Here is a 24,628-nt window from a genome sequence, read left to right as displayed (position 1 = left end):
AGTGCCACTTCCTATATGTGTGTGCATGCATGTTTGTGCTATGTGCACATCTTCGCTTCCCATGCCTCAGATAGATATACTGAGTAGAAGAAGGTTTAAATTCCCCAGTACAAAGCTGTAATAAAAGGACTGACAGCCTGGATCTGTAATACGCCTGACCTGACAATTAAGTAAACTTATTACTGTGTCAGCCTGCCAGATGGATCATCTACTCGTGATGTAACGTGTACTGCTTCTGAATGTATTAGAGTGCAGTTTCCTATTTTATGTTTGTTGAGCTGAGGAAGGGAGAGGGAAGAGACAGTTTTATTTGAACTAAACCCACTCATTTCAAGTGTGTTTAATGATAGCAATATGTGACAGATAAAATCCTAGGCCCTGGTCCATGTTTATTTTAATTTCAAGCAATGGGGAAAGATGGAAGAGATAATGTTGTAGACTGAGAATGTCTGCTGTTGTAAAACAGCAGCTTGAACCCTGAAGGGGGGTTTCCTTGCTGTGTTCTGCAGGACTTTCTGTTGGGCAGCCAGAGCTCTGACGGGTAGGAATTTGGGATTTGTCCCTGAGAAAGACCAGGCTGGGATGTTTGGCATCAGCTTTTCTAATTGTTGCCTCCAAGCTTACTAAAGATAGTAAGGCTATGTTGAAAAAGAGGCGAACAGAAATAGCCTGAAGCATCTGTCCCTAACCTGGATTTCCTTTTAGCGTAGTCCCGCCTTGACCTTGAGGAAGAGGTGAGTTTCCCTCTGACCCGCATTGTAGACATGTCCCCAATACTCCCAGATCCGTCACACACTTTTGTTTAACCTCAGCTGAGCCATCTTGTGTCTTTGAGCTGCACTCCTCCTGTTAAAGAGGGATAAACCCATGTCTTTGCCCGTCTGCTGAGCGTGTGGGTGAGTGCTTGTGCCTGGTGCAATGAGGATGCATAGATAATGCTGTACTGCTTGTGGTGTTCTGTAGTATTTGCATCTGGACCACTGAGGTTTTCTTCTCTATGCTCTCTGTCACTGGGTGGACTGGGATAAATTCTCAAAGGCTTATGTTGAGCACAACTTTGAAAGTTAGTACTGCTAGTTGACTTTTCTGTACAGCTAAGCTGACACAGCCAATAGCAAAGCAGGTATCTGTTTGCCTTGGAAATATTTACCAGGTTGCCACTCTCCATTTTCAATCTGTTATCTGCTTGACTAGCTTAAGAGCATGCATTCAAATACCTATACATCCAAACCAGTCCCTCACTGCTGATGTACATCTGTGGATCTGAGTGCTTATGACTCCAGGGAATGCAAAGGCATTCCTCTTGTCCTCTTGTGGGAGATGCTTAAACTTGCTTCCAGGTGGGACATCATGCCCAGCAGCAGGGAATTATTCCTGCAGAGAAGTGCAGGATGGTATAAGGGAGCTTTGTGCTTAGAACTGCCATCTTCCTAGGAGTTGTGTGCAGCACTAGCTCCATCACATGCTGTTGACTCAACCTTCATTAACTGGACTTCTCACATGCAAAAGAGACTAGTTTTCACTCTGTAGCAGAAATAGAGTCATGGTTTGAAGCAGTGATGGAGCACCTGGTGGGAAGGCAGGGCCAGCCCAGTGGAGCTCAGGTGCATGCAGTGTACCTGAGTGACTGGAAGGGGTAGAGACAGGGTGCGCCCCTTCCCACACCTCATTTAAGGGGTGGCTGTGGAACTAAGAGTATTTTGTCTGGATCTCTGTGCCTACTTGAGGACTTTAGAGGTAAGTAGTTTTTTACTATTTACTGACTTATTGACTTAATCAGAAGTGGGCTCTTCATATACTCTATTGGGTTTTGTTCTTCTGTTAGCTCATCTAGCTGCTTATGAACTCAAGTAAACGGCTGGAATGTAGCACATCCCAAGGCACAGGAGTCCCATGGAGATGGGCAGACTCCCTTCCTTCTGTTTGCTGTCTATTTGCTGCCCACTGAGATTGTATTACGTTGCTTCTCATTCTTATTGAAAGAGACAAGACAATCTTTCCTCCTTTTGTACATTTAGCTTTAACTTTCTCTTTTCAAGGCTAAAAAGTCCTGGTATACTTGTCTGTTTCTGTGTAAGTAGGAGAATTAAGTTCTGTATCACATGTTCCTGATCAGGAATGGTTGTCAAGTACAAATTACACTGGGAATGCCAAAGCAATGGAGGTGGCTTCTGATCCTGTATTATTCCCTTTGTTATTTGCAGTTAAGTTAGTCTGAAACAGTGGACTGACTGTGGATTTTGCTTTGAATGACTGAAGCCTGAGTTCACTACTTTACATACATTTCAGAGTAAATTCCCTAGCATCTCATTCTTTCAGTTTTGTTTGTAGTCATTGCAGAGTTAAATCATTTGACTAGATTTCAGCTTCTCATTGCCAAGACTTCTGCATGATGGTTTTTGAAGATGGTGTCTGTGGCCACTGTGATATTCCCAATGGAAGTGATAGGGGAGATACCTGGTGACTGCATGGCTCACTGGGAGAGGTCTGCCTTAGGCAGAGTACTTTGGAACCAAATGGAATCTATTGTGTTCCCACTCCTTCCAGATCTCAGATGTGCCACCTGTATTTTCAGTGAGATTTCAAACTCTTCTAGCATTATTTCCCGTCTGTAAAACAGAGATGGTAATAATCACGTATCCCACCTGGCTGTCTGACTTCAGAAAGCACTTTCAGATCTTTTGCAGGTACAAAACATCATAATTTTGCCAACATATATAAAAACTTCCTCTTGCAGTGAGAAATCTGTATATAAGATACCTTTATTTTCTATAAGGGAATTCAGCATCAGACTCTTCAGGATGAGTTAGTTAATGTTTTGCATTATAGATTGTGAGATGTTAATTTAATTTCAAGCGCTGTGTCTTGAAGAAAATGTTGGATATACTTTTGTGATTTATACTATGATTTGATCAGAGTGTTAGTAGTCTGGAGTATCTAACTTTCAGAAACATCTAAGAGTTCAATACACTGGAGACGAATAAGATATGTGCACGAACACATGTGCTTTTATTGCTAAAGCTAAATTAAAGCTTGAGCCCTTCTGGGCTGAAAGAACTAATGCTTCTCAAGCTTTCTGTCTTCCAGTACTGCTCTACATAAGCCAGTGGGAATCTAATGTGCTCTGCATTATTGTGCATGGGAACCTGTAGAGATGGTGAAAGCTCTGTATAGAAAGTACTGTATAGTGAGGGAGGAAGCCTAACCAAGCTAATTATACAGACACTCCCACTCTATTACCCTCCAGAGAAATTGAGCCTAACATTCTGCTCTTAAGCTTGTTAAACTATTCTTTTTGGGTGCAAGGATCTTATTTAGGGAGTGAAATAGTACACTGTGTAATCAGAATGGGAGTTGGAGCAGATCATTATATTTACTCATTTGATTAGCCATAAAATAGCTACTGAAGTCCCCATTTTAAATCTGCTTAACAGTTGTGCAGCAGGGCAAACTGGGTGTTTTAATTAGAGAAGAGATTGTGGTATTTTCTTATACGTAGTAAATAGATAAACACACGCACATTGTGATCCTGTTTATGTAAATAACCTCCTCCCTGTGGGTGTTCTCATCTCCTAATTGTTCAGGGTCTGTTCTACTTTCAGCTATGAGGGAGAGGAGAATAAAAGGTTCTGCATGTCTGCTTGGGAAAGTGCAAAGTATTGGCCTTAAAATCCAGCCAAGGAGGTTTAGATTAACTGCTTGAATTAAACAACTGTAGGAGGAACAGGTAACCATATGAAAAAACAGCACTGAGAAACAGAGGGTCCTTGGAAGGGATTTAAGTCAGGTTGTGCCAACGTCGTGGGAGCAGGATGGATGGAGCTGGCACTACGAGAAGTGGCTGGGCTGCACACCCCCTGAGAAAAGAGGCTGGGAGGGACTTCTAGTTTAGCAAGGATGCTTGTGGCAAGACTTTATGGCAAAAGATAAGGCTGTACCAAATCACCTGTGGGTTTGGTGGCTGTGGATCAATTCTGGTTCCCCAGAGGAGCCAGAGCGCTGGGCAAGCATGTCCTCTTCCCCCCAGGGGCCCTCAGCTATTTTGCAGCCACTGTCAGCCTCATTGCCCAGAGAATGGCTGTGCATGTCCTGTTCTCTCCTAAAGCGTAATTCTGTGCCCTGCCACTGATCTGTTTGTAAAGCCTTGGAAATGAGCCATTACTGAAGGTTTCATTTTCTGGCTTCCTTTGCAATTTGAGGGACTTGGAAAAGCAGAGCAGATGTTCCGAAGACAGCAATCTCTGTGGCTGCTGGTTCCTCTGTTCAGCATGGTCACTGCCTTAATGCTTCTTAAGGATATAATATCCCTTTAGGAAACTAAACGACAGCAAAAATATTTTTACCTTCTTTCTTATTTGTTTTGAGCCAACCTGAACAAGCAAAATAAGCTCAGTTACAGAGAGAAGACTTGTTTTTCAAAGGCTTTAGAGTGAATGTGGAGCAAAGACATGTTGGCAAGCGCATGTTGTGCTGCTTACCTTTGTGGGTCACTGGAAGAGCCCTGCTAATAACAGAAATAAGAAGATGATTCTTGTGAAGATGCCTGTGGATGACAAGGCCTTTGGGCAATAGGAAGCAGTACTGTAAGACCTCAGCTTTACCATTATAAGCGATGAAATAAGTATTTGGCCTAGTGACTCTGTTTCGCAGACAGCTTCTCTGGTATTTCCTGCTTGGTCATTGATGTAACTGGTGCCCAGAGTTAGGACCTGCTGCATATGGCCAGGAATCCTGCTGTGCTGGAAAGTCATCTCCAGAGAAGTTTGAAGCAATCCCTCTTGAATGAGCTGTGTATCCTGGAAGAAGAGAACAATGCCAGTGCTGGCTGTTCTGCAGCTGTGGAGGAAGGACATGGGAGCCTGAGTTGTTACCTGGCATTGTTCTACAGCGTTAAATCACATAAGACATGGGGCAGGCAAACAAAGCCAACAACAAAGAGACAGCCTAGCATACCTAATATAACCTTATGGCCAAGAGAAGCATTTAACTATAAAAAGGTTAGAAGCATACTGTAAATTTTAATGAACGCTTAATTCCTTTTTCTTAATGTGGCTGTGAACAAGTGCAGCTGGATGGAGCTGCTGTGCTGTTCACAACCCAGGGCCCACCTGGCTGGCAGAAGCAAGGTGCTGAGGGAAAAGGGAGGCTTCTGGTTGGGGTTTCACTTGATTGTGTCATTGGAGATGTTTAAGGGCTTTCTCTGAAGTGTTGCACACCTGTATCTTCCATTGAAATTAATGGAAACACGTAACGTCATTGCCAATTCATCCTTTTTTGTTAAAAATGTGTGGTGTTCAGACTTCCTGAAGATAGTGACCTAAAAAAGCTCCTTCCCAAACACAAAAATTCCTCTGACTCTACTGGAAATTAGTAGTGCTTGAAATTTAAGCATGTTCCTAAGTGGATGTACCCAGAGATGTAAAGGTGGAGCTGCTGCCCATCCTTCTTGCAGTCTGGCCTGGCACAGTGCGTCCATGGGGATTATTCTTCATTATCTGTGCTTGCCTGCATCTTCAGCCTCCACTGATGATAGGCCAACCATCAGTCTCTAACCTCTCTGTATCAGTGTTTACCTCTTTATAACAGGAGATGATATTGCTGCAGGTATAACAGATGTGACAGCCAACATCCTGCCTAACTGGGCAGCTCTGGGATGTGAAGCATTGCAGGAAGAAAGCTTCAAATATATATATTTGTAACTATAGCTTGAGGCATCACTCTGCTTTGGAAAAAAAAGCTCCACTTTCCTTTGCCTTCTGGCCTTGCAGTGTTTGCTATACGCAGACATGACCACACATTCTTCCTGATTTCATCTCTGCTATAGATGAAACTCACAAGCGTGTCCAAATGTCTGCAGTGATAAAGTTACCCCAGGATGCTGCATTTCCAGATCTCCCCCTGGTCACACAAGGGGACACTGCAAAGAGTAGAGCTTGCTGGTGTGTCACTTAAAGGTCACAATCTCTCAAGCTGTCATGATGACTTTTAAATTTAAGTGAAGGTGATGGCTTCTTTTTCATATCAATAATCACACCAGTTCCAGAGTTGTGGGTTCTTCCATCTGCCTTTCAGTTCGAGGAGTTTTGTCCTTGATTGCCTGTTCTGGGGTCGCTCCCAGCTGTGAACATCAGATAAGGTCAAAGAATCATAGAGTTGTTTGAGTTGAAAGAGACCTTTAAAGACCATCTTGTCCAAGTGTCTGCAATAAACAGACACCTACAGCTCCATCGGGTGCTCAAAGCCTTGTCCAGCCTGGATTCCACATCTAGGTGCAGTATTCTCGGTGGGGCCTTGCTAGTGCAGAGTAGAGAGGCAGCATCACCTCCCTCACCAAGCTGCTTTTGATGCAGCCTAGGATCTGGTTGGCTTTCTGGGCTGTGAGGGCATGTTACTGGCTCATGGCAAGCTGGACATCCACCAGTACCCTCAAATGCTTCTCAGTAGGGATGTGCTCTATCATTATATTCCCTAGTGTGTACTGTTAGTCGGAGTTGCTGCATTTGGATTTATTGAGCCTCAGGATGTTGACCTGGGTTCACTGCTTAAACCTGTCTAGGTCTTCCTGAATGGTATCCTGTCCCATTGTCAGTATGTTCCATATAGATATTTAAGAACATCAATCACAGTACTGTGGTTTCATAAAGGGTTTCCTCTTCTGGAAGAGCTGATCTCACTAACACTTGTTTCATTCTGTAGCACTGGGGTACCTCTGCTCTGTGTAGAAAGTGCTGGATTGGCTTGGTGAGCTCCTTCCTTCACACAGTCCCCTCAGCTTCATGCATAGATTTGACATAGGGGTAATATGACACATAATTGAGAAAAAGGGGGATGCGAGTTTGTTTTTTTTTAACTACTAAAAATAGTTTACCTTATTGGTGGTCTTAGTGTCTGTTGTGGGAGTGGGTCTTGGGATGCTGTCTACTACTTGCAGATGCTGAAATGCAGCACTTCTCAGGTCCTTCCTGTGACAAGAATTAATGAGATTAACTCTTCCAGAGAAAGAAATCTGTGAAATGAAGGTATTTCTGTATGTGTCCAGTAGTAAATGTTGGGGAAACTATCGGGTTGTTGTTTTCCGTAAGTTGCATGAGCAGCATTTTGAGCTTCAAAAAACAGCACAGTAGATGTGTGTGTTTATGTGATGGGCAGCTGACAATTCATTGCACTCCTGGTGAGTCCATCAGTGTTACTGGCCTCATGCTAATGCCTTTGAGTGCTGCCTGAGCTGGAGCAAGACCTCCAGGAGCAGGATGAGGCTGAGGTTGTTGTGCATGTTCCTGCTGTGGTCACAGTGTTCGGTGCCTTTAGATGAAGCACTGACAGGTGAGGCAGTGAGCTGCAGTTTGGGCAGGTGAAAGGTCTGAGCATCTGCAGGGAGCTTTGGGCTCATCTGGGTGAAGAGCTCATAGCACTGAAGACTGCAATCTGCCTTTTAGCCCATCAAAGCTGATGCTTCAGAGACACTTTTTTTCCCCTACTAAGCTGGCAGGTGCTGTCTGCAGGGAAAAAAACAACCCAGGACCAGCTCACCTGGCAGCTGTGCAGATGAAACACTGGCTGGTTCTTGGCTGCCCCCGGGGCTGCTCATGCTTGTTTGACCTCCAGCTTTGGCTGAACAGGAGATGGTGTGGGAGCATCCCCTGCCAGGTGGGGATGGGTAGTGATGAAACTCATTGCTGCAGTCAGCTCTCAGCCCAAGCCCTTAATTGGTCTAATTAATGCTGCATGGGGGCAAGCAGCATTTTTCTGAAGTCCTTCACAGGCTCTTTGGAGTCCATCCGTGTGGCGTTTCTGTTTCCCTCTCCCATTCAGGGTTTGCAGAATGACTAAGTAGTGCTGACGGCATTAGTTGCTGGCCTGTATTAATTATTTCCGCGGGTTCTATTTACTTGTGCGTTCCCTATGGGAATGCTGTGCATACAGATCACAGCAGCGCTTAATTTTATTGCAGTAAGCGAGTAAGCGGCTGAGGTTGGGGAAAGGAGGGGGGAAGAAGAGAGAAAGGGTCACGTATGCATCAGCCCTGTCAGGCTTTTCCTTCTGTTTCATTTGTGCTGAGGTTTTTATTATCATTAAGCCGATTGTATCTGTGGCACAAAGGGCTGGGTTACCTCGGTAACCACGCTAGCTGGGATGGTAATCCATTTATAGCATCACTGCTCAGGTCTGATTAAATTAGCATGCTGATGACGTAAATGCTTGGCTGGGTGATGCTGACGAGGCTGCTCCTAATAGGAACTCTCGCCCTTACATTTATTCTCATTTATTTCATGAGACCCCTGCAGGAAATGTACAGAAATAAGGCTCCAGATGATTGACTCTTGTTTTCAGAACAACTTGTGCTGCGAGCAGCAGACAGCGATTCATGTGGATGCGGACGGCAGCCTGCACGTTGTTTCTTCCTGATGCAGAATTCCCCATGCAGCCCCAGTGAGGCAGAGCCCTGCCTGCCGTCTGCCACAGCAGCATGAGAGCGGCTCTTCTGGCTGATAGATTCTTTCCAGACATAGCTAAAAAAGAAATAAAAAGGGGGTAATAATAAAAGGAAGGGAACACCCTGCTTCTTTGCTCCCTCTTGTGAGATTCCTACGAACAGAGACATCTTTTTGCTCGTTTGAAAACAGGCGGTTATTTATGTCTGAATTTTCATTGCTGAACAATAATGTTCAGCGCTGGCATTTCATACCATGCGGATCAAATGCTTTCAGCATCTTCTGTCCCGGCCCTTGAGGGCAAACATAGACAACAGCGTGATGGCACAGCTGTGTCCATTGCATGATGAAGTGGTGAGAACAGGAGGGCTGAGAGCTGCTGGAGCTCCTGGCTGCCCTCCCCACCCTGTCTCTGCTTTGCTGGATGAGCAGTTGTAGGGGCAAACTGCTCCCAGGCAGGGCACTGAGGGCTTCCAGTGCTTCAGCTTCTTGTCTGGAAGGCAATTTCATATGATGCCTGCTTTTTTTTTTTTTTTTTCTTTCCTTCTTTGCTAAAAATCACAGAATCACAGATTGGTTGGTTTGGAAGGGACCTTAAAGCCCACCCAGCCCCAATCCCTGCCATGGGTTGGCTGCCCCCCACCAGCTCAGGCTGCCCAGGCCCCACCCAACCTGGTCTTTTGAGCACTTTTAGGGATGGGGCACCCACAGCTCTCTGGACAGCAGTGCCAGGCTTGGAAGTGCTTCAATGTATTTAAATTCCCTGAGTATTTGAGGATCTTCAGTTGGGTGCTCTGAGGTTCTGAACAATTTCCTGTTTTAATTGTCAGGTTTCCTTTGCTCAGTCAGCAAAGAAGGGTTTAAAAAGAATTTTTGAACAAAAGCAGTTTTGGGATGTGGGATTGAAAATGCAATAAATTTTAACTAGCAATAAATAGTTTGGCGTTTGCCCTGGAGTATGAGCAGATGTGGCTGCGCTGAAAACACTGGAACTACACCTGCTCTGGGTTGGATGTGGGCTCGGGAAGCTGTCATTCATGAAATAAACCACATGGTTTCAGGACACAAATATGAATGGAACAGTGCTGGGGCTCGGGGCCTGCACATTCCCATCTAGAACTTAGAGGACGTTAACTTGGTAGTTCAGTTGCTGAGGGAAACAATGAGTCAGGTGGGGGATGGTGTTGGGGTACACAGGAGACTGCTCCCAATAGCCGTCCCAGCTCTGATCTCTTGCTGTGGGAACCATTCAGCGCTTGGGTGATGCTGCCCAAAATTTCTACCCCATAAAGAAGAGGGGCACTTGTTAATGAAGGCCGTTCTCATGGTTTGACAATGCCTCCAGCTCAGCTCCAAGCATCCCACTTGCCAAGTCCTGCACTGGTGCCCAGAGGTGCTGCTGTGTGTGTTTACCATGTTCAGTGCATTAATCCTCACAGCAGAGAGATTAGGGACCTAATGGGGTTGCTGCTTTGCGGGAGCCTTGCCTTGGGGCTTTCCTGTAAATTTAAACTTTAATGGCTAACACCATTAATTTCCAATTTCCAGGATAAAATATTTAAAAGCCATCAGCAGCACAATGGCTTGATGGCACTACTCCTTGACATGACTCTGCTGGATGGGGCTTCCTCTGAAGGTGATGGGCATGAGCATTCTTTCTGCTGCCTTAATCAATAATTGAACTAATTAAAACATTTTCAGGCCCTTGAAGCTGCCTCCAAGGGGTGTGGGCTCATGATAAAACCACTCATCATGGAGTGATGGAAACTCAAAGGGGAAATGTCCCTTGCTGAGCGAGAGGGATGCTTGCCTTCCCCCCCCTTTCCTTATTTTTTGAAGGTTGGTTCAAAATAAGACTTATTTTGGATAGGAAAGGACTGCAGCTGCCCAGGGTTGCTGAAGAAGTTACCATGCTCCTGTTGAGCTCCTTGCACAGCTTGGCCAGGGACCACAGGGGAAGGCCCACTGGAATTCCCCTCCCTTCCCCATGGGTTTCTGTGATTTGGGGCATGAGTGCATTGCTATAGAGTGCCTGGAAATTTTCACTATAGGTGAGCAAAGTTTCAACTCATTTGTCTACCAAATTAGAGCGAGGCAGGGGATGAATAGTAATAAAATTCCTTTTAGTCGAAACAGACCCATTTATTGCTCATTTGGAGAAAAAGAAAAGCCTGTTGTGTTTGCATGTGTTTTGATGTTGATGCAGTTCAAGCCTGGTCCTTTTCCTCTCTGAAATCCTTGGGATATTTGTACTTGATTGCAGCAATTCCAGTGGGAGGAGAATCTGTTGGCGGAATTTGGCCTACCACCATTGGGACTGCTGTTTATTTGGCAGAGGGGGGGAAGAACAAGAGTTGTTTTTTTTAACTATTTTTTTATTGTTGTTCTAAAGGAAAATTGCTTATTATCTTACATGCTTTTATCTGGTGCTGAGTCATGGAAGTGAGAGAATGTGTAGGCGTCTTAGCATAAGAGAGAGTAATTCTGTCATTTACATTTACAGACAGTTATGCTTTCCAGAAAACTTTTTTTTTTTCTTCTGTGGGTTGCAAAAGTGATTAATCTGCTGCTGAAACTGTCAAGAGGTTTTCTGTTTAAGAATTTTTTGAAAGAGAGAAAAAATCTGTTTCTACTTATAGGAAATAATAAGGTAGACACTGACATAAGAAATCGCACTGAGAGAACAGACGAGAAAATGTTCCTATTCCTAACGTTATTTTTCTTTCCCTTTTTACATATCTATCTGTCAGCCCACATAAGTCTGTCTCATGGAAGAGTCATGTGGGCTTCGATAGACATAGAAGTAAATAAAGTAGAATTACGTCCGAGTTCAGTGTTGTCAGTTTCAGCTGTTTAAAGAAACCACATGATTGGCTTCAAATGCGGTTTGTTTTATAGAGGAAAAACAACCACCACTACCAAACAACTCAAATATCCCTCAATTAAATATTTCTCTGCTGAATTAGTAGTAGGAACTTTTTCTCCTCCTTCATTTTTGTCTCTTTTTTTTATTGATTTCCCCCCCTCCACCTTTTCCTTATTTTCCATTTTCTAGAGAATTGCTGGTGGGCTTTTGTTTTATTATGAAGTGTTAATTACAGCTGAGGGAGCACCTTTCCTCCCTACAGCTCATCCTGAGTGATAAAAATTCCAAGTTTGTTGGGAGTTTGAGCTCTTACTGCTTCCTACATGGCATAAACCATTGACATCAACAAAACAATCCCCTGTGTTGATTTTGTTGTTATTGTAACCAATCCTCAGGACAAACCTGACAACATGAAATATATCTGGCCTGGAAACCTACATTTTTCCTTACAAGCTTGACAGTGATGTTTTGAAATGATTTTTCCAGCAAGAACAAGGGAGAGGGTACGAGGGTACAAAAACTTGAGCTCCTTTCAGGGTGGTTTATTCTCTTATAGGCTCATAGAATCATTAAGGTTATAAAAGACCACAAAGATCATCCAACCCCAACCCATCCCCACCATGCCTACTGACCACATCCCCATGAGTCTTGAATACTTCTAGAGGCAGTGACTCCCTGCAGCCTGTGCTGGTGCATCCCCACTCCTTTCTGGGAAGAAAATGAAAAGTATGATCCAGCATGGCAGGGGAGGCACAGGGATTCCTTTCTACTCTTCTATTTCTAAATCTGTAGGAAAGAGAAGAGTCTGTAAAGATCAGCAAAAGGAAAAGAAAAAACATACAAAAAGGGAACAAAAAAAAATCATAATTTCTGGTGAATTCTACTGTACGTGGTATCTTTATTGGAGATTTTCAGGCACTGCAGCTCTGCTGTGCCTTTCTCTTAACACTGGGTTTAATGGAGCCGTTGGTATGGTTTTGATGAACAGAAAACGGCTTGGAGATGGTTGCAGGCTTCCCTGGCAAGTTGGGAGTTAAGGGCATGTGGTGGCTGAGGTTTGGCTGGTGGCAGGCCCAGCAAAAGCCTTAGGCTGAGGTGGCCAGTATGGCTGATACAGTGTGCTTATTTAGGGCAAAGTAGCTGAAGTCAAGAGGGATGCTGTGCTGCAAGCTGCCATTGTCACAGGTAGCTTTGGTAGGTTCTTAGAGCTGACCCCTTCCCAACCATATCAGCTTTAGCTGTGATCCTTTGGCCTTCAGCAGCAAATGCTTTGTGCTGTGTAAGTGGAATATTGATTTGTACATCACATACCCCACGAGGCTCTGAAAATCTCATTTTTCTCATTTTTCCCCTTTAGAGTGGCTTAGGTCTGGTTTTAGGAAAAGATGAGCTTCAGGCCCCAGGAGGTTTCATGTTCAGGGTGAATAGGTGCTGCATTTAGGTTTTTGTTCATTGGAAAGCCACACAGTGCAGCTGGACTTCTAAATTAAAGGGGGGAGGGAATTAACCTGGCTTAGCATAAGCTTTGACAATTCTGTTGAGGGACTGGTGACTCATTCAGAGAGTCCACAAGGGCTCAAATGATGCTTCTGAATGCTTACAGAGTGTCATTGCTTTGTGTTTTAACGATTGGGTCCTGCAGTGAATTCTTGTGGATTGTTATGGAAAAGAGATTTATTGATGACTTATGATGCCGGGACGCTTGCTCTGCGCATGATTTTTTTTCTTCTTAAAATACAATATGTCATGAACTGCAAAATAAATGTGGTGCCAGCTAGAAGTGAAGTGAATCTAACTGTAAATTCAGACCCAGACCTGAGTTTCCCCTGTTCCCTTGAGTTAAGGTCTGGAGCTTCATTTGCCCTGTGACAAACAAGAACCAAAGCCACAAAACTCTGCTTTGGATCCAAAATTCCTTGTAGTTTTTGGGCGTCCACTGCTGAGTTTTGGATAGTGCTGAGAGCTCGTTAGAAGCCAAGCTGCTCAGAAGGACTAAATTAATACTCCCTAGTCCCAAAGTTTTTAGCATTTAGCGCTCCTGCCCCAGGGCTAGAAAGTCATGTTGCAAATTCTGAAGTTAAAAATGTCAAAATCAGTTAGGCTGTAAATCCCAGTAGCCATCAGTATGCATTTATACATCCTCTGCAAGGGGAGAAGTGAGGAGAGCAGCAGCATTCTGTTAGTTTGGAATTGCCAGCTTGCTCCCAATTGCTGTCACCAAAGTGGCTGCAGCAGGTTTGACCCAGGCTCTGTTTAGCCCAGATTAGAAGTTTAGCTTGCTTTCATTCAGGTTGTAGCAGTATAACTTGCCAAGACCTCCCTATGTGATCATTTTTAAGCAAAGCTAGACAATTATTACCCAGAGGAGGTTATAACTGTAAGATTTGTTACAGTTTATGTAGAAACCTCCAATGTGTTCCCAGCGCTGAGAAAAACCCCGCAAATTCAGCAGGCCAAATCCTCATCTGCCACAGCCGGTGGATTGAAGCAAATCTATTGGAGTCAACAGACTGCTTGAGCTGGCACCAGTGTCACTGAGATCAGAGTCTGGCTTCGTATCGGGCTCTTTTAAAAAATATAACTCGGGCAGAACGAGGTATTAGAGAATATATGCTGGTTCTTAGCTGTGGCTGTGATAACCTTAACTCAATCAGCAGCCTCACAGCAAATGTCTTGAGATGTTATTTTGTTCCAAGAGAGCAGTGTAAGTCAGGAAAATTATAACTCAATATTAACTTAATTGTAACTTAATTATGCTTGGTAGGTCATCCTTGATGAAGCTTAACCTTTTTCCCCCTCACCCCCCTAAAACTGCTGATGTCCCATCCCAGGAGGTACCCAAGCCAGGCTGGATGGGCCCTGGGCAGCCAGCTCTGGTGGGAGGCAACCAGCCCATGGCAGGGGTTGGGGCTGGTTGAACTTTAAGGTCCCTTCCAACCCAAGCCCTTCTATGATCCCATAATATATTCTATTTAGCGGTATGAGTCGTTAAAAAAACACAGCCCTTATGTTTTGGTTAAGAATGAAGAGATGTTTTTGTTCTTTGAGGGTTTTTCTTTTTCTTTTTTTTTTTTTTTTGTCTTTTTATATAAAAAATTACAATGGCTATTTGTGGCTTTGTTTCCTCAAGGCATATTTGGGAAAACTGAATTGATTTATAATGCCATTTGCAATAGAATCAAGCCTGCTGAGGCAGTGGGTTTGACTCTGCCTTCCACAGGCTTCTTAGAGTGATATTATTGTGATATTAAGCATGGAAAATACCAGCCCGGAATTGTTATTCTAAATTTTTATTGTAAATTTTTTATCAGCGTGTGTTTTAAATGCCATATTACCCATATGCTTAATGTAGTTTTATTTTCTCTACGGAGAGAATAGTGGGGAAGCTGACAGTTCTGAGTTTGCACCTTAATTTAAAAATATTGTCTCTAACTTTCTGTATTGCTTTTTACGTGAGTATTGCTGAGTTTCAGATGGCACTTCTCTTTTGCTATTTATTAATGCTCTGTTTCACTTTCCTGGCTTGTTATAGAATTGCCCTGGTGTTTTGACTAGACTCGTTGCAGTGGGTAAATTCCATGTATCTTAGTGTATGCATTCGTCTGTGTACAGAGTAACTTGAAAAGTCACGGCAGGTGAAGGAAAGCCTTTTCAATCACATGTATTTCCCAACATGGTACTTGGAGGCTGTGATACTGTGGAAAGACGAAGGTATTTCGGGCAGTGGTGATAACCCAGGCAGACGGATAAATGAGGGAACGTTCCACTCCACTTCCCAGAAGAAGCCATCTGGGAAAACAGTTAAATTTGACCTGTTGTTGAAGCTCGTCAGCCTCTTGGAAAGGTGTACGTTGGACCTAATAGGAAAATAACCTCACTGTCATATCTGCCTGTCTTTTGTATTGGTTCTTTTTTTCCTTGAGCTGTTACTTTCTTGGTGAGGCTGTATGGTTTTTCTTTGCTGCTAACCACTCGAGTTACTAGCTTGAATTGTTTCGTATTCCACTAAAAATACTGGCGGATGATGGTGGGTTCTGGACCTCAAATGAACCATAAGAAAGCAGATGTTGTATGAACATAGAATTGTTCAGTGATGCTTCTGCTCTTCTGTACTACTATTCGCACAGGCTTTAAAATGTGGGGAAGAATAAAAACACATGTTTTTCACAGGAAATAGAGACAATACTAACATTTGAAAATGCTTATGCCCTGTGGTAGGATAATTTTTTAAATCTAGTTTAATAGCCTTTTGGAATTTGAGAAGATAAATAGGTCATAAATGCAAGCAATGCAACTATTAAATGAAATCATAAACAAACAAGTAACACAAAGTAAACCAAGTAGAGTCTGAGCGCATATGTACTTCATATTATTTTATGTGTGCGTATGCACTCTTTTAATATCCTCTAGAATTAATAAAGGAAGAAAGCTTGTGCACTCTATAAACACTCTAAAACTTCCTTGCAATTTAGTAGGAAATGAGAACCTTTTATAGGGGTTTTGGACTATTCTTTAAATCTGTTGTTCAGCACACAATAGAGAATGCTGTTTTCCATCTAGTTGTAGGTTTCTCCAGAAGGTTTTGTGAATACGTGTATTTCATTCTGTCACTCACTGCTTCACGTCCCTTCAGTCATGCGTCTTTCATTATAATGTTTTAATATGTTTTTTATGATCATGATGAACATCCGTGGATAGCTGCATAATCTGTGTAACCCTCCAACCTTGCCCATATTTATCAGGCACATGAGCTGCTTTTCCATTACAAATAGTGAGTTATAAAAGGAAGAGAAATCGTTTTTGAGTCTGTGGATGGTGTAATTACGATACTTTCACTAGCTGAGTCATAGCAAAAGTCATAAAAATACTTTACTCGCCCAAAATTCTTATTCAGATGGGGAGAGTGGGGGCTTTCCCCATTGTAAGGCAGCACAACATTTTGCCTGACTTAAACAGGGAGACTCATTCAACCTGCTGGTAGGACCCAGATTGCTTAATGGAGATGTTTGGACGTTCCTGTATTGCGAAGCCTCAGAGAAAAGGTGCTGCTTAAGAAGCCTGGCTTCTCCGCTCCATTCCCTTATGCTGTGTTCCTAGGGTACTGTTACACTGCTTGTGGCCTTTTGTTTTGGGATTGCATTTAGTATTTCTGAGTTTTGTTGTACTGAAAGGCCTGTGATACGTCGATCTGTATGTAATCTACGGTGAAGTCAACATGCCACTGATTCAGCCAGTGCAGGGGGCTGACATCCCATGTTCCTGAGGTCCACATTGGCACAGATTTGTCATTCTAGTCTCTAGAGTGGGAAATCATAGAAACATCCTGAAATTAGTTCAGGAAACATTTAGCTTCTCACAACAGAACAGACATCATCTGTAGCTTGACAAGGGTTTCCTTATGCTGGTATCAGATATTCTTGTAGATGAAGTGGCTGCTGTAGTTCAACTACAAGATCAAGAGGAATTGCTAAAATAGCAAAGTTTTAATCCTTACTATCCCTTTCAATGAATTAAACTCAAGTTTTGGCCCTTGACTGTCTACCAGAGCTAGAAGTATTTAGGTCAATTGTTTGCACATCTTTTTAAAGCTAGTCTTTCACATACTACTCTTCATAAATACCAGATGATCACTTGTCAGAAACGGAAAAACAAATAAAGAGTTCATGTAGTTATCATAGTGATAGTAGTGGGATAAACAAAAAAGTAAATATTAAACCGAGAGGGACAAGCAAAATTACTCCCTGGCATAATATTTGTATTTTGAGACCAAACTTTTCAGATGTGTTCAGATTCTGTGGAATTAATGGAGTGTTGTGAAGTGGAAACCCAGCTTGCCTAGAAAACTTGACACCCATACTGAAAGCTGAACCAAGGTGTTTGTCTGTAACTGCGCGCACTGGTTGTGAAGGGTTTTTTTCCATGATATAATATCGGAGGTCAACTTATTATCACCTTTCCTTTTGTGCACCCTCTTTTCCCTTGTGTTTCAAGTTGGGCCGTCACAAGGAGTACAAAAGGGCTTGTGAACAGATACATTAACAACTATGACTCCTTTTCCACCCTTGGTAGCAGCTGAAAAACAGATCAAAGCTCAGAAGCAGTTGTGTTCTTGCAACACTTCATGGCATCTGTAAGGTATTCTCTTCATTTGAGATCCAGAGATGAACACTTTATTAGATTTCTCCTCTTTTTCTTTTGGTATAGCGCCGAGAAGCAATCTGTTTGAATACCTTTGATAGCTTCTGGTGATCAAGCCAACAAGATGAATCCATATAAACACTGCTGGGAAGTACAAATGTGGCTGCTGATCCTGCGCAGCTCGTGCCTCTGTGGTGCTTGCATGGCAGCTGTGAACTGGAAATGAGAGAGCGATGAAACTGTAAAGAAAAGCATCATTTGATTATAAGCATATTTTGGCTGAGGATTTTATGACTTTTGGACCAGACTTCAAAATTTTGGATGAGAGTCTAAGGGCATTTTGACGCCTATGGAGATCTGTACTAGCAACTGAACCATGTGTATCACATAGCATTGGTGCAAAGAGGACCAGCATGTCCTCAGTGTGCTCAGTCTACCATTTGGGTATTACGAAGAAGGCCAGAAAAACCTCTTAGGTTGAAAATGCACTGGATTTGGTGCATGGGATATACATAGTAGTGCATCTGCCAGTCTCTGGACATTCACCAGTCCAGATGGAGCTCTACCAGAATGCCAATCATTTGAAGGTCCCGAATGAAAGGCTAGAGATCTTTTTTTTTCATCTAGATGTTATTTCAGACAGAAAAAAAACACAGTATGTTGTGGGGAACCTGCCTGTATGTTATCACTATCAAAGTGGCTTGTTGAAATGCATAATTTGAAGTCAGAAGGTGTTAGATGTGTCTGCACATCACGAAACCTCCTAAAATGCCTGTTGATGTGTTTTCAGGTGTCTAAAGGCCCAGGTATCAAAGCAGGATATTTGATGTTTCCCTGGGGCTTTCCTTTTCAAACTGTCTCTGTAGACACCCAAGGTCACTCTGGATGGGGCCCTGAGCATCTGATAGAGCTGTAGGTGTCTCTGTTTATTGCTGGGAGTTGGACCAGATGGCCTTTCAGGATCCCATTCAACTCAAACGATTTTATGATAAATCCCTTTGGTGCGAGGCTGAGCTTGAGTGACAGTGCACTTAATGCAGGGAAAAGGTGTCTGTACTTGTAACAGTCACGTCAAAATTACCTCTTTATTGCAGAATCATCTCAACTAACTTGTGCTGTCTAAATATTCAGTGACTTGTCTTGGCTGTTTGCACGCTTCTTTTGCAGTCGGCAAAGAGAAGTAGAATCTCCCCCAGTGGATGATTCATCTGTTCTGATTTGGGCTTCTAGTACTAGAAAGGGATAAATGACCCAGTAGAAATGCACCAAAGCCACACCTGGAAGATTTCAGCTGGTCCTGGGGTTGCGGTCCTGCAGTGCTCATGGACCGTGCAGATGAGTGGCTGACTTGGAGAGATGCTGCATAGGCACTGTTAGCTGGCAGCCTCCTGGGATCGCTGCATCCTGTGTTCAGCCTGCCTGTAGCTGCCAGGTTTCTGCCTTTCGAGGAAGGAGGGTTGTCTCTCCTAGAGCAAATTGTGACTGAAATGCTTGAAACAGGCAGCCTCAGCTTAGAGCAGTGGTTCTCAACCTGTGTTCTGCAAAACCTGGGGGTCTGTGGATCACTCTTAAGGGAACTAAGAAGAATTCTGCAAATGGTAATTTAAAAACAAACAAACAAAAAAAGCCCTTGTTTATTGTCAGTAGATTAACTCTGTGTGAAGGAGCTTGTCCCTCCTGAAAGACATTTGGGGGCTGCAGAACATAGAGGTTGAAAACCACTGAGTTGGAGTAATGTATCTTTATAAGTGATAATTTGACAGCTAAAGGGCTAAAGCTATTCAACTGTACCTTTGTGAAAAGTGCCAGGAGAATTGAATAGAATGTGATAAACTTTGTGTAGGCATTTTTGATCAGGTCTGTGAAACTGAGTAACTGAAGGGACTATAGAAAATACTAATACACAAAATAAAAGGAGAGTTGAGACCTTTTCATAAGGCTTCCAGCTGATCATACAGAATCATGCTCCTGATGTAGACTGCAGTTACTTTGTTCTCTTTAAGATTTAACCCTGACAAATGGTATGGAATTATAGACTAATTTGGGTAGAACAATGTTTCATTTCTAGTACCTATTAAATAACTTTGTTGTAGATATATGCTGAATGTGATTCAAGATCTATTTAAATAATTTCTATGGAATGATGATTCATGCGGATAATCTCATCTTTGGGTTTCCCTACCAAGGTGGCTTTGAATTCAGATATCCAGCTTTGACAGCCAGGTCCCTTGAAATGAATGGCTTTGTGATAGAGGCACAGACTTCTCATATGGTGGTTGATAGAAGAAACTCCTGCAAATTGTTTATAAGCTGTCACTGCCTTCAAATAGATGGGGAAAGAGCTACCAAGCAAAGTGATTCCCCTCACAGTTGCACGTGGTAGCTTTATTTAGGAGAAGCGTTATGGGGGGTTTTTCCTCCCACATTCATTGAGTTCTACTTGATTTTGTCAGTATTAGTTCACCTTTATTTGAACTGCTGGGTAATTCATTTGTAGAAGAGGCAGTGCATTTAGGTACTTCCATCTGTGTTTAAACAAGGCTCTTGTGCTTTCCCTACTAAAAAAAAAAAAAAAGATTTTGTAGTATAATGCTTGTGGTAGTTGAGGTTCTGAATTTAACTCCTTCTTACTCTAGTTTCTCTTAACAACTCTGCCTTATCAGCACCTGGGGTTTCTAGTTTACTCTCTTTGCGAATATGAATTTGCAAGAACGGGCTGATGGTAAGTAGCGTGGTTCTAATTTGCACTTGCAAAGTGTGTCAGACAGTTTCACCTAATGCATGGCGAGCAGAGGAAAGCCTGTCTTCCTTTGAGAACAGTCCTATGAGGATGTCAGAGAGCGTGCTTGGCTGTCTTAGTCATTTGCAAATGCAGTACAGCTTTGAAATGAGCTGTCCAGGAGCTGCTGAAGGAAGGGATGCCTGAACTGTGAATCCACTCTCTTTCTTTCTGCTTTTCCTTCCTCCTTTTTCTACTTGCTTTTATGCTTCTGGACTGTAACTTTGATGTGCTTTTGGATGAGTCTACTTTGTGGTACTAGTAGGCGTTCTGTGGACTCATTTGGATGAAACCTTTGTGGCAGTCATTGCTGGGACTGTACCCAGTGACACAGGTAGTCCTTTCCAGCTTTCTGCTCATTACTCCCCCTCCATCTATCTGGCATCCTTATAGCCTCATCATTCTCTCCTATCTTTGTGTTTAACAGACAAATGTTGAAATCGCTCTTCCTCACGGAATATGAGTGCCATTTTCTTGCTCTTCTGCATGCACCTTGTCCATAGTTCATATGCATTTATAATGTCTTAATCAATTAATGACCTAGAAATTTAAGCCTGTGGTGATTTGAGTCCATACAGAAGGCTGGACTGTGGCCACCTTTCTCTCCCAAGCAAGAGAGCAGAGGTTTATGGTGATACATCACCTGTGCCCTTGTTCAAGACCTACAGCCAATGTTCCTCTTTGTGTCCTCTTAAATTATTAGCATTCCAGAAGGTGTTGAATTCCCTCCAACCTGTTCCATATTTCTGCTACACCACATTAACTAGCATTGCACCCTTCTCCTCCTCCCCCTTGAGCCAGTCGTTCATTAGAAACTTGCCCAGTACCCTCAGAGGAATTGAGAATGAGTCACTCAGGGTGCCTCTGGGGACTCCTACTGATGCAAACTTCCTCCCCCTCAAGATGGGCTGTGGTTTGAATGCCACAGTGCGGCTGGTGCTTATGAGTTCCAACCTTTGCCATGATGGTGTTGGCAGTGCTGGGTCTCTTGGCCCAGGGGCCCAGCTTGGTGCCTTCCTTCATTGGGCTCCTGTACAACACGGGAGACTCAGCACATCTTGTTGGTGTCGGATATGAGAGTTACTCAGATCCTCTCAGAGTTCCAGTCTATAGGCAGCAAAGCTTATTTTGGAGGAAGGGGTTATTGTTCCTAAGGTGTATTCCAGTTCTGTTAGGAGACTGGCACCAACATATGAAGTATGTTATCTGGATGCTAATAATGCAAGAATGAAAACCCCCAATTCTTGGTATGAACAGACTTCCATCACGAGAGCTTTGCTGGCATTCTGTCATAATCTGCTTCCAGAGTCTGCATTCAGAAATGTAAGATGTGATGAACAGAGCTCAATTACGTTCTGTATTGGGCTTTCCTGTTCCCTGCTGATGTGCCATTGTCATTAAAATGTTGTCTAACTTCTCCCTGTTCACACTGGGGGGAAAAGAAAAAAGCTCTGGTGGTAATTGCACAGTGCTGCGTTGTGGACCTTTCATCCCATTACAGTAAGTGGACAAACTACTGTAATTTACAAGAACGAACTAGGTGAGGAAACAGGAAAGCTTCTAGCACTCCTGGACTAAATGCCAAGCTGACATGGGGGAATAATTGCTTCAAGAAGTAAACTTTCTTGCTAATACTGAGCACTGGTGCAGTTGTGCACTGAAGCAGGGGTAGAGGGATGCCTGCTCCACACCAAGTGTTTAGAATCAGAAGAATTGTGCAATGATAATGAAGGGCTACAGACCCCTTAACCCATCTCTGACCTTGCAGTTCAGCCTAGATACACTTCAGCTCTTCATTCTTTTCAGTTTCAGAATCTATTCTATGTATTGCCTTGTTGTGGATCCGTTCGTAAAGTCAGGGTTTGACTACACTGAGACATATTTTTTCTCTTGCAGAAGTGTGCTGCCTGTTTTCCCCCACCTCTGCATGCATACCTTTTACATCTCTCAAACCAGCTTGATGCTCTTACTTGCCTGTTGTTTCGTTCATTCCTTGTGGGAGGTTTGCCCTGAAGGTGTGATTACAGGAGTCAGTTCTTTACATCAGCAAAAATGTCTTTGCACCTGTCACTGGGAAAGAACTACCAGTTGTGTGGTAGAGCTTCCTTATTGCTTGGTAGACTTGTCTGTAGGCTGTGGAGGAGAAGCTGAGTGGTTTACTCTTTTCTCCCTTCATGTGTGGTGGCTGCCACCTGGGTGGTGATTTGGTAACCTGGGAGGCTCAGTGTGTTGTGTAGTTGAAGGTTCTCTCCAGCCACTGGCCTGAGCTGGTTAGGCAGCAACTTCTTGCCGCCACCTGCTGACCAGGCAGAGGATTTCTCTGATGCCCCTGATGAGCCCCCACCACTCGGTTCCCTGCCTAGCAAGTCCAGCAAGGGGAAAATGAGGCAGTGCTTGCCGACCAGGGTGTCTGCATAGAGCAGCAGTATCTCGGGAGAGGTACAGGACTCCTTATTTAAGGAAAAGAGGTGTGTGCTTTAGTTTGAGCACTGCCATGGGCATCACATGAGCTTGTCTGGTTTGGGTCTCCTTTTGCACTTAAAGGTTATTGAGAGGATTGGGTGAGATGGAGCCAAATGCATAAAGCTTATATAAGATATAACCATCATGCTAAGTGTAACAGCAAAGGAATGCCATCAAACTGTTCATGTTGCTTTTAATTCTTCTGTGTATGGGAAGAGATGGAATTCAAGGACCCTTTTAAGAATACAACAAACTAAGGAGAAGCAAGATATACTAAATCCTGAGTTCCAGGAGTAGAAATTTGTTCTTTGACTTAGTGAAAAGGCTTAATGGTGATCTCCAGAAACCATTTTGTAATGTTAGCTCTTTAACAAAGCTGTATTTTTGCACCAGTATTTTTGGATACAGAGGCTGAATAATAAAGTTGAGTAAGACAGACAAGTATATTAGACAGGAAGATATAAGATACCTGCTAGGATGATGTTGCGGTGCTATGTCTTCATGTAGTTGCCAAGTCCCAGGAAGTGGCAGGACTTGCTGTGAGGCTCAGGTGCTGGTGCTGGGTTACACAGGATCAGACTTCTAAAGCCCTTAGGAATCTTGGCCTGCTTTCTGCCCTTCTCTGTGCCACGTGTAACATTTTGCTGGGGTCACTTGAGACTTACAGTGCCAGGGACAGGGACACTTCTGTGTTACACTTTGCTCTAAGCAAAGCTTTCAGCCCATTCTGTTTTGCTGTCTTACACTGTCAGAAGCAGTCCTGTACTGGGGGCAATACCCTCTGAGCACTCTGGAAGCTTGCATGTCTCCATAGAGACTTAAATCTCATTTTTCTTCTTTCGAGTGCTCTCATTTTCACATGAACATGTGGGTATCCATGCTAAATATTCTCCTGAAAATCTCCTTTTCCCCCCCTGCATTTATTGCTTTCAAGTTTGTTTGTTCTAAAGTGGAGGAAGAAACCCCAAGGAGAGGCACAATGTGCTGCCTGGCAGTTCTGCTCGGCTGCAGCAGCACTGTCCCTGTTCTGTCAGAGCAGGAAAAGGTTGTTATTACCATTTTATAATGCGTAGTTTCAGGTACATTCCTGCTTCCCTAAGCAGTTTGAGTTGCTGTGCAGATGTTACTGTAAGACCCTGTTCCCTCTTAACCCTTCTGCTTACAACACAATGCTGAATGGCTCATCCTGCTGACGCTGTGGCTCTTTGTTTGCTCATAGGGCTCCGGGACCTCCAGCTCTGCTGCCAACACCCCGTCTGTGTCCACCCCTGTCACTGGCCACAAGCGGATGATCATTCCCAACCAGCCTCCCCTCACTGCCACCAAGAAATCCACAGCCAAGGGGCCTGGCCAGCCTGCACCCATCCCAGTCACTCCCATCGGCACCCTGAAGCCTCAGCCAGTTCCAGCTTCCTACACCACGGCCTCCACACCCAGCCGCCCAACCTTCAATGTCCAAGTGAGGACGGCACAGCCCAGCCCTCACTACCAGCCGCCGGGTCCTCAGCCCACTCACTATGGCAGTCTGGGGCCTGGCCAGCCCTATGCAGCCCCCTCGGCCCGCCCGCCTGGTGCCCAGCAATATGGCTCAGCACAGCCCCGTGGGCCCGACTATGGTTACGCCCCACCACCTGCCCGTCCTTCAGAGCCCAGCTATGGCTATGCACCTCAGCAAGGCCGCTACCAGGACCCGTATTACGGCGGATATGGAGGGAGGAATGGCTCTGACACACCCTACATGCCACAGAGCACCTGGAAGGTTGAGCCAGCGTATCCTAGCAGTAATACCATGGGCCAGGCTCCTCCTGGGATGTACCAGCCTCCTGGAACGAAGAAGACCTACATCACAGACCCAGTGCTGGCCCCGCAGCCGCTGCAGCAAAAGGTAGGAGATGTCAGCACTTGTTGGTCACCCTTATACAGAGAGATTGGTGAGGTGTTGGCACAGGC

General features: G+C 43.9%; 1 protein-coding gene across 15 annotated transcripts in view; it reads left to right on the top strand.

The window, feature by feature from the left end:
- LPP (LIM domain containing preferred translocation partner in lipoma) overlaps window positions 1-24,628 on the top strand; it is a 306,103-nt gene that overhangs the window by 156,489 nt on the left and 124,986 nt on the right. For 14 of the 15 annotated variants that reach the window (XM_032446708.1, XM_032446707.1, XM_015871615.2 and 11 more), the window contains one exon: window positions 23,898-24,563. In XM_032446708.1, the coding sequence (XP_032302599.1) occupies window positions 23,898-24,563 (666 nt within the window). Of the gene's footprint in view, window positions 1-1,685; window positions 1,738-23,897; window positions 24,564-24,628 lie in introns of those variants that run through there. The other variant, XM_032446709.1, reaches the window with a different exon arrangement.

This window comes from Coturnix japonica, chromosome 9, assembly GCF_001577835.2.
Source record: "Coturnix japonica isolate 7356 chromosome 9, Coturnix japonica 2.1, whole genome shotgun sequence".
Lineage (NCBI taxonomy): Eukaryota > Metazoa > Chordata > Aves > Galliformes > Phasianidae > Coturnix > Coturnix japonica.
This window is presented reverse-complemented; position numbering and strand designations above follow the sequence as displayed.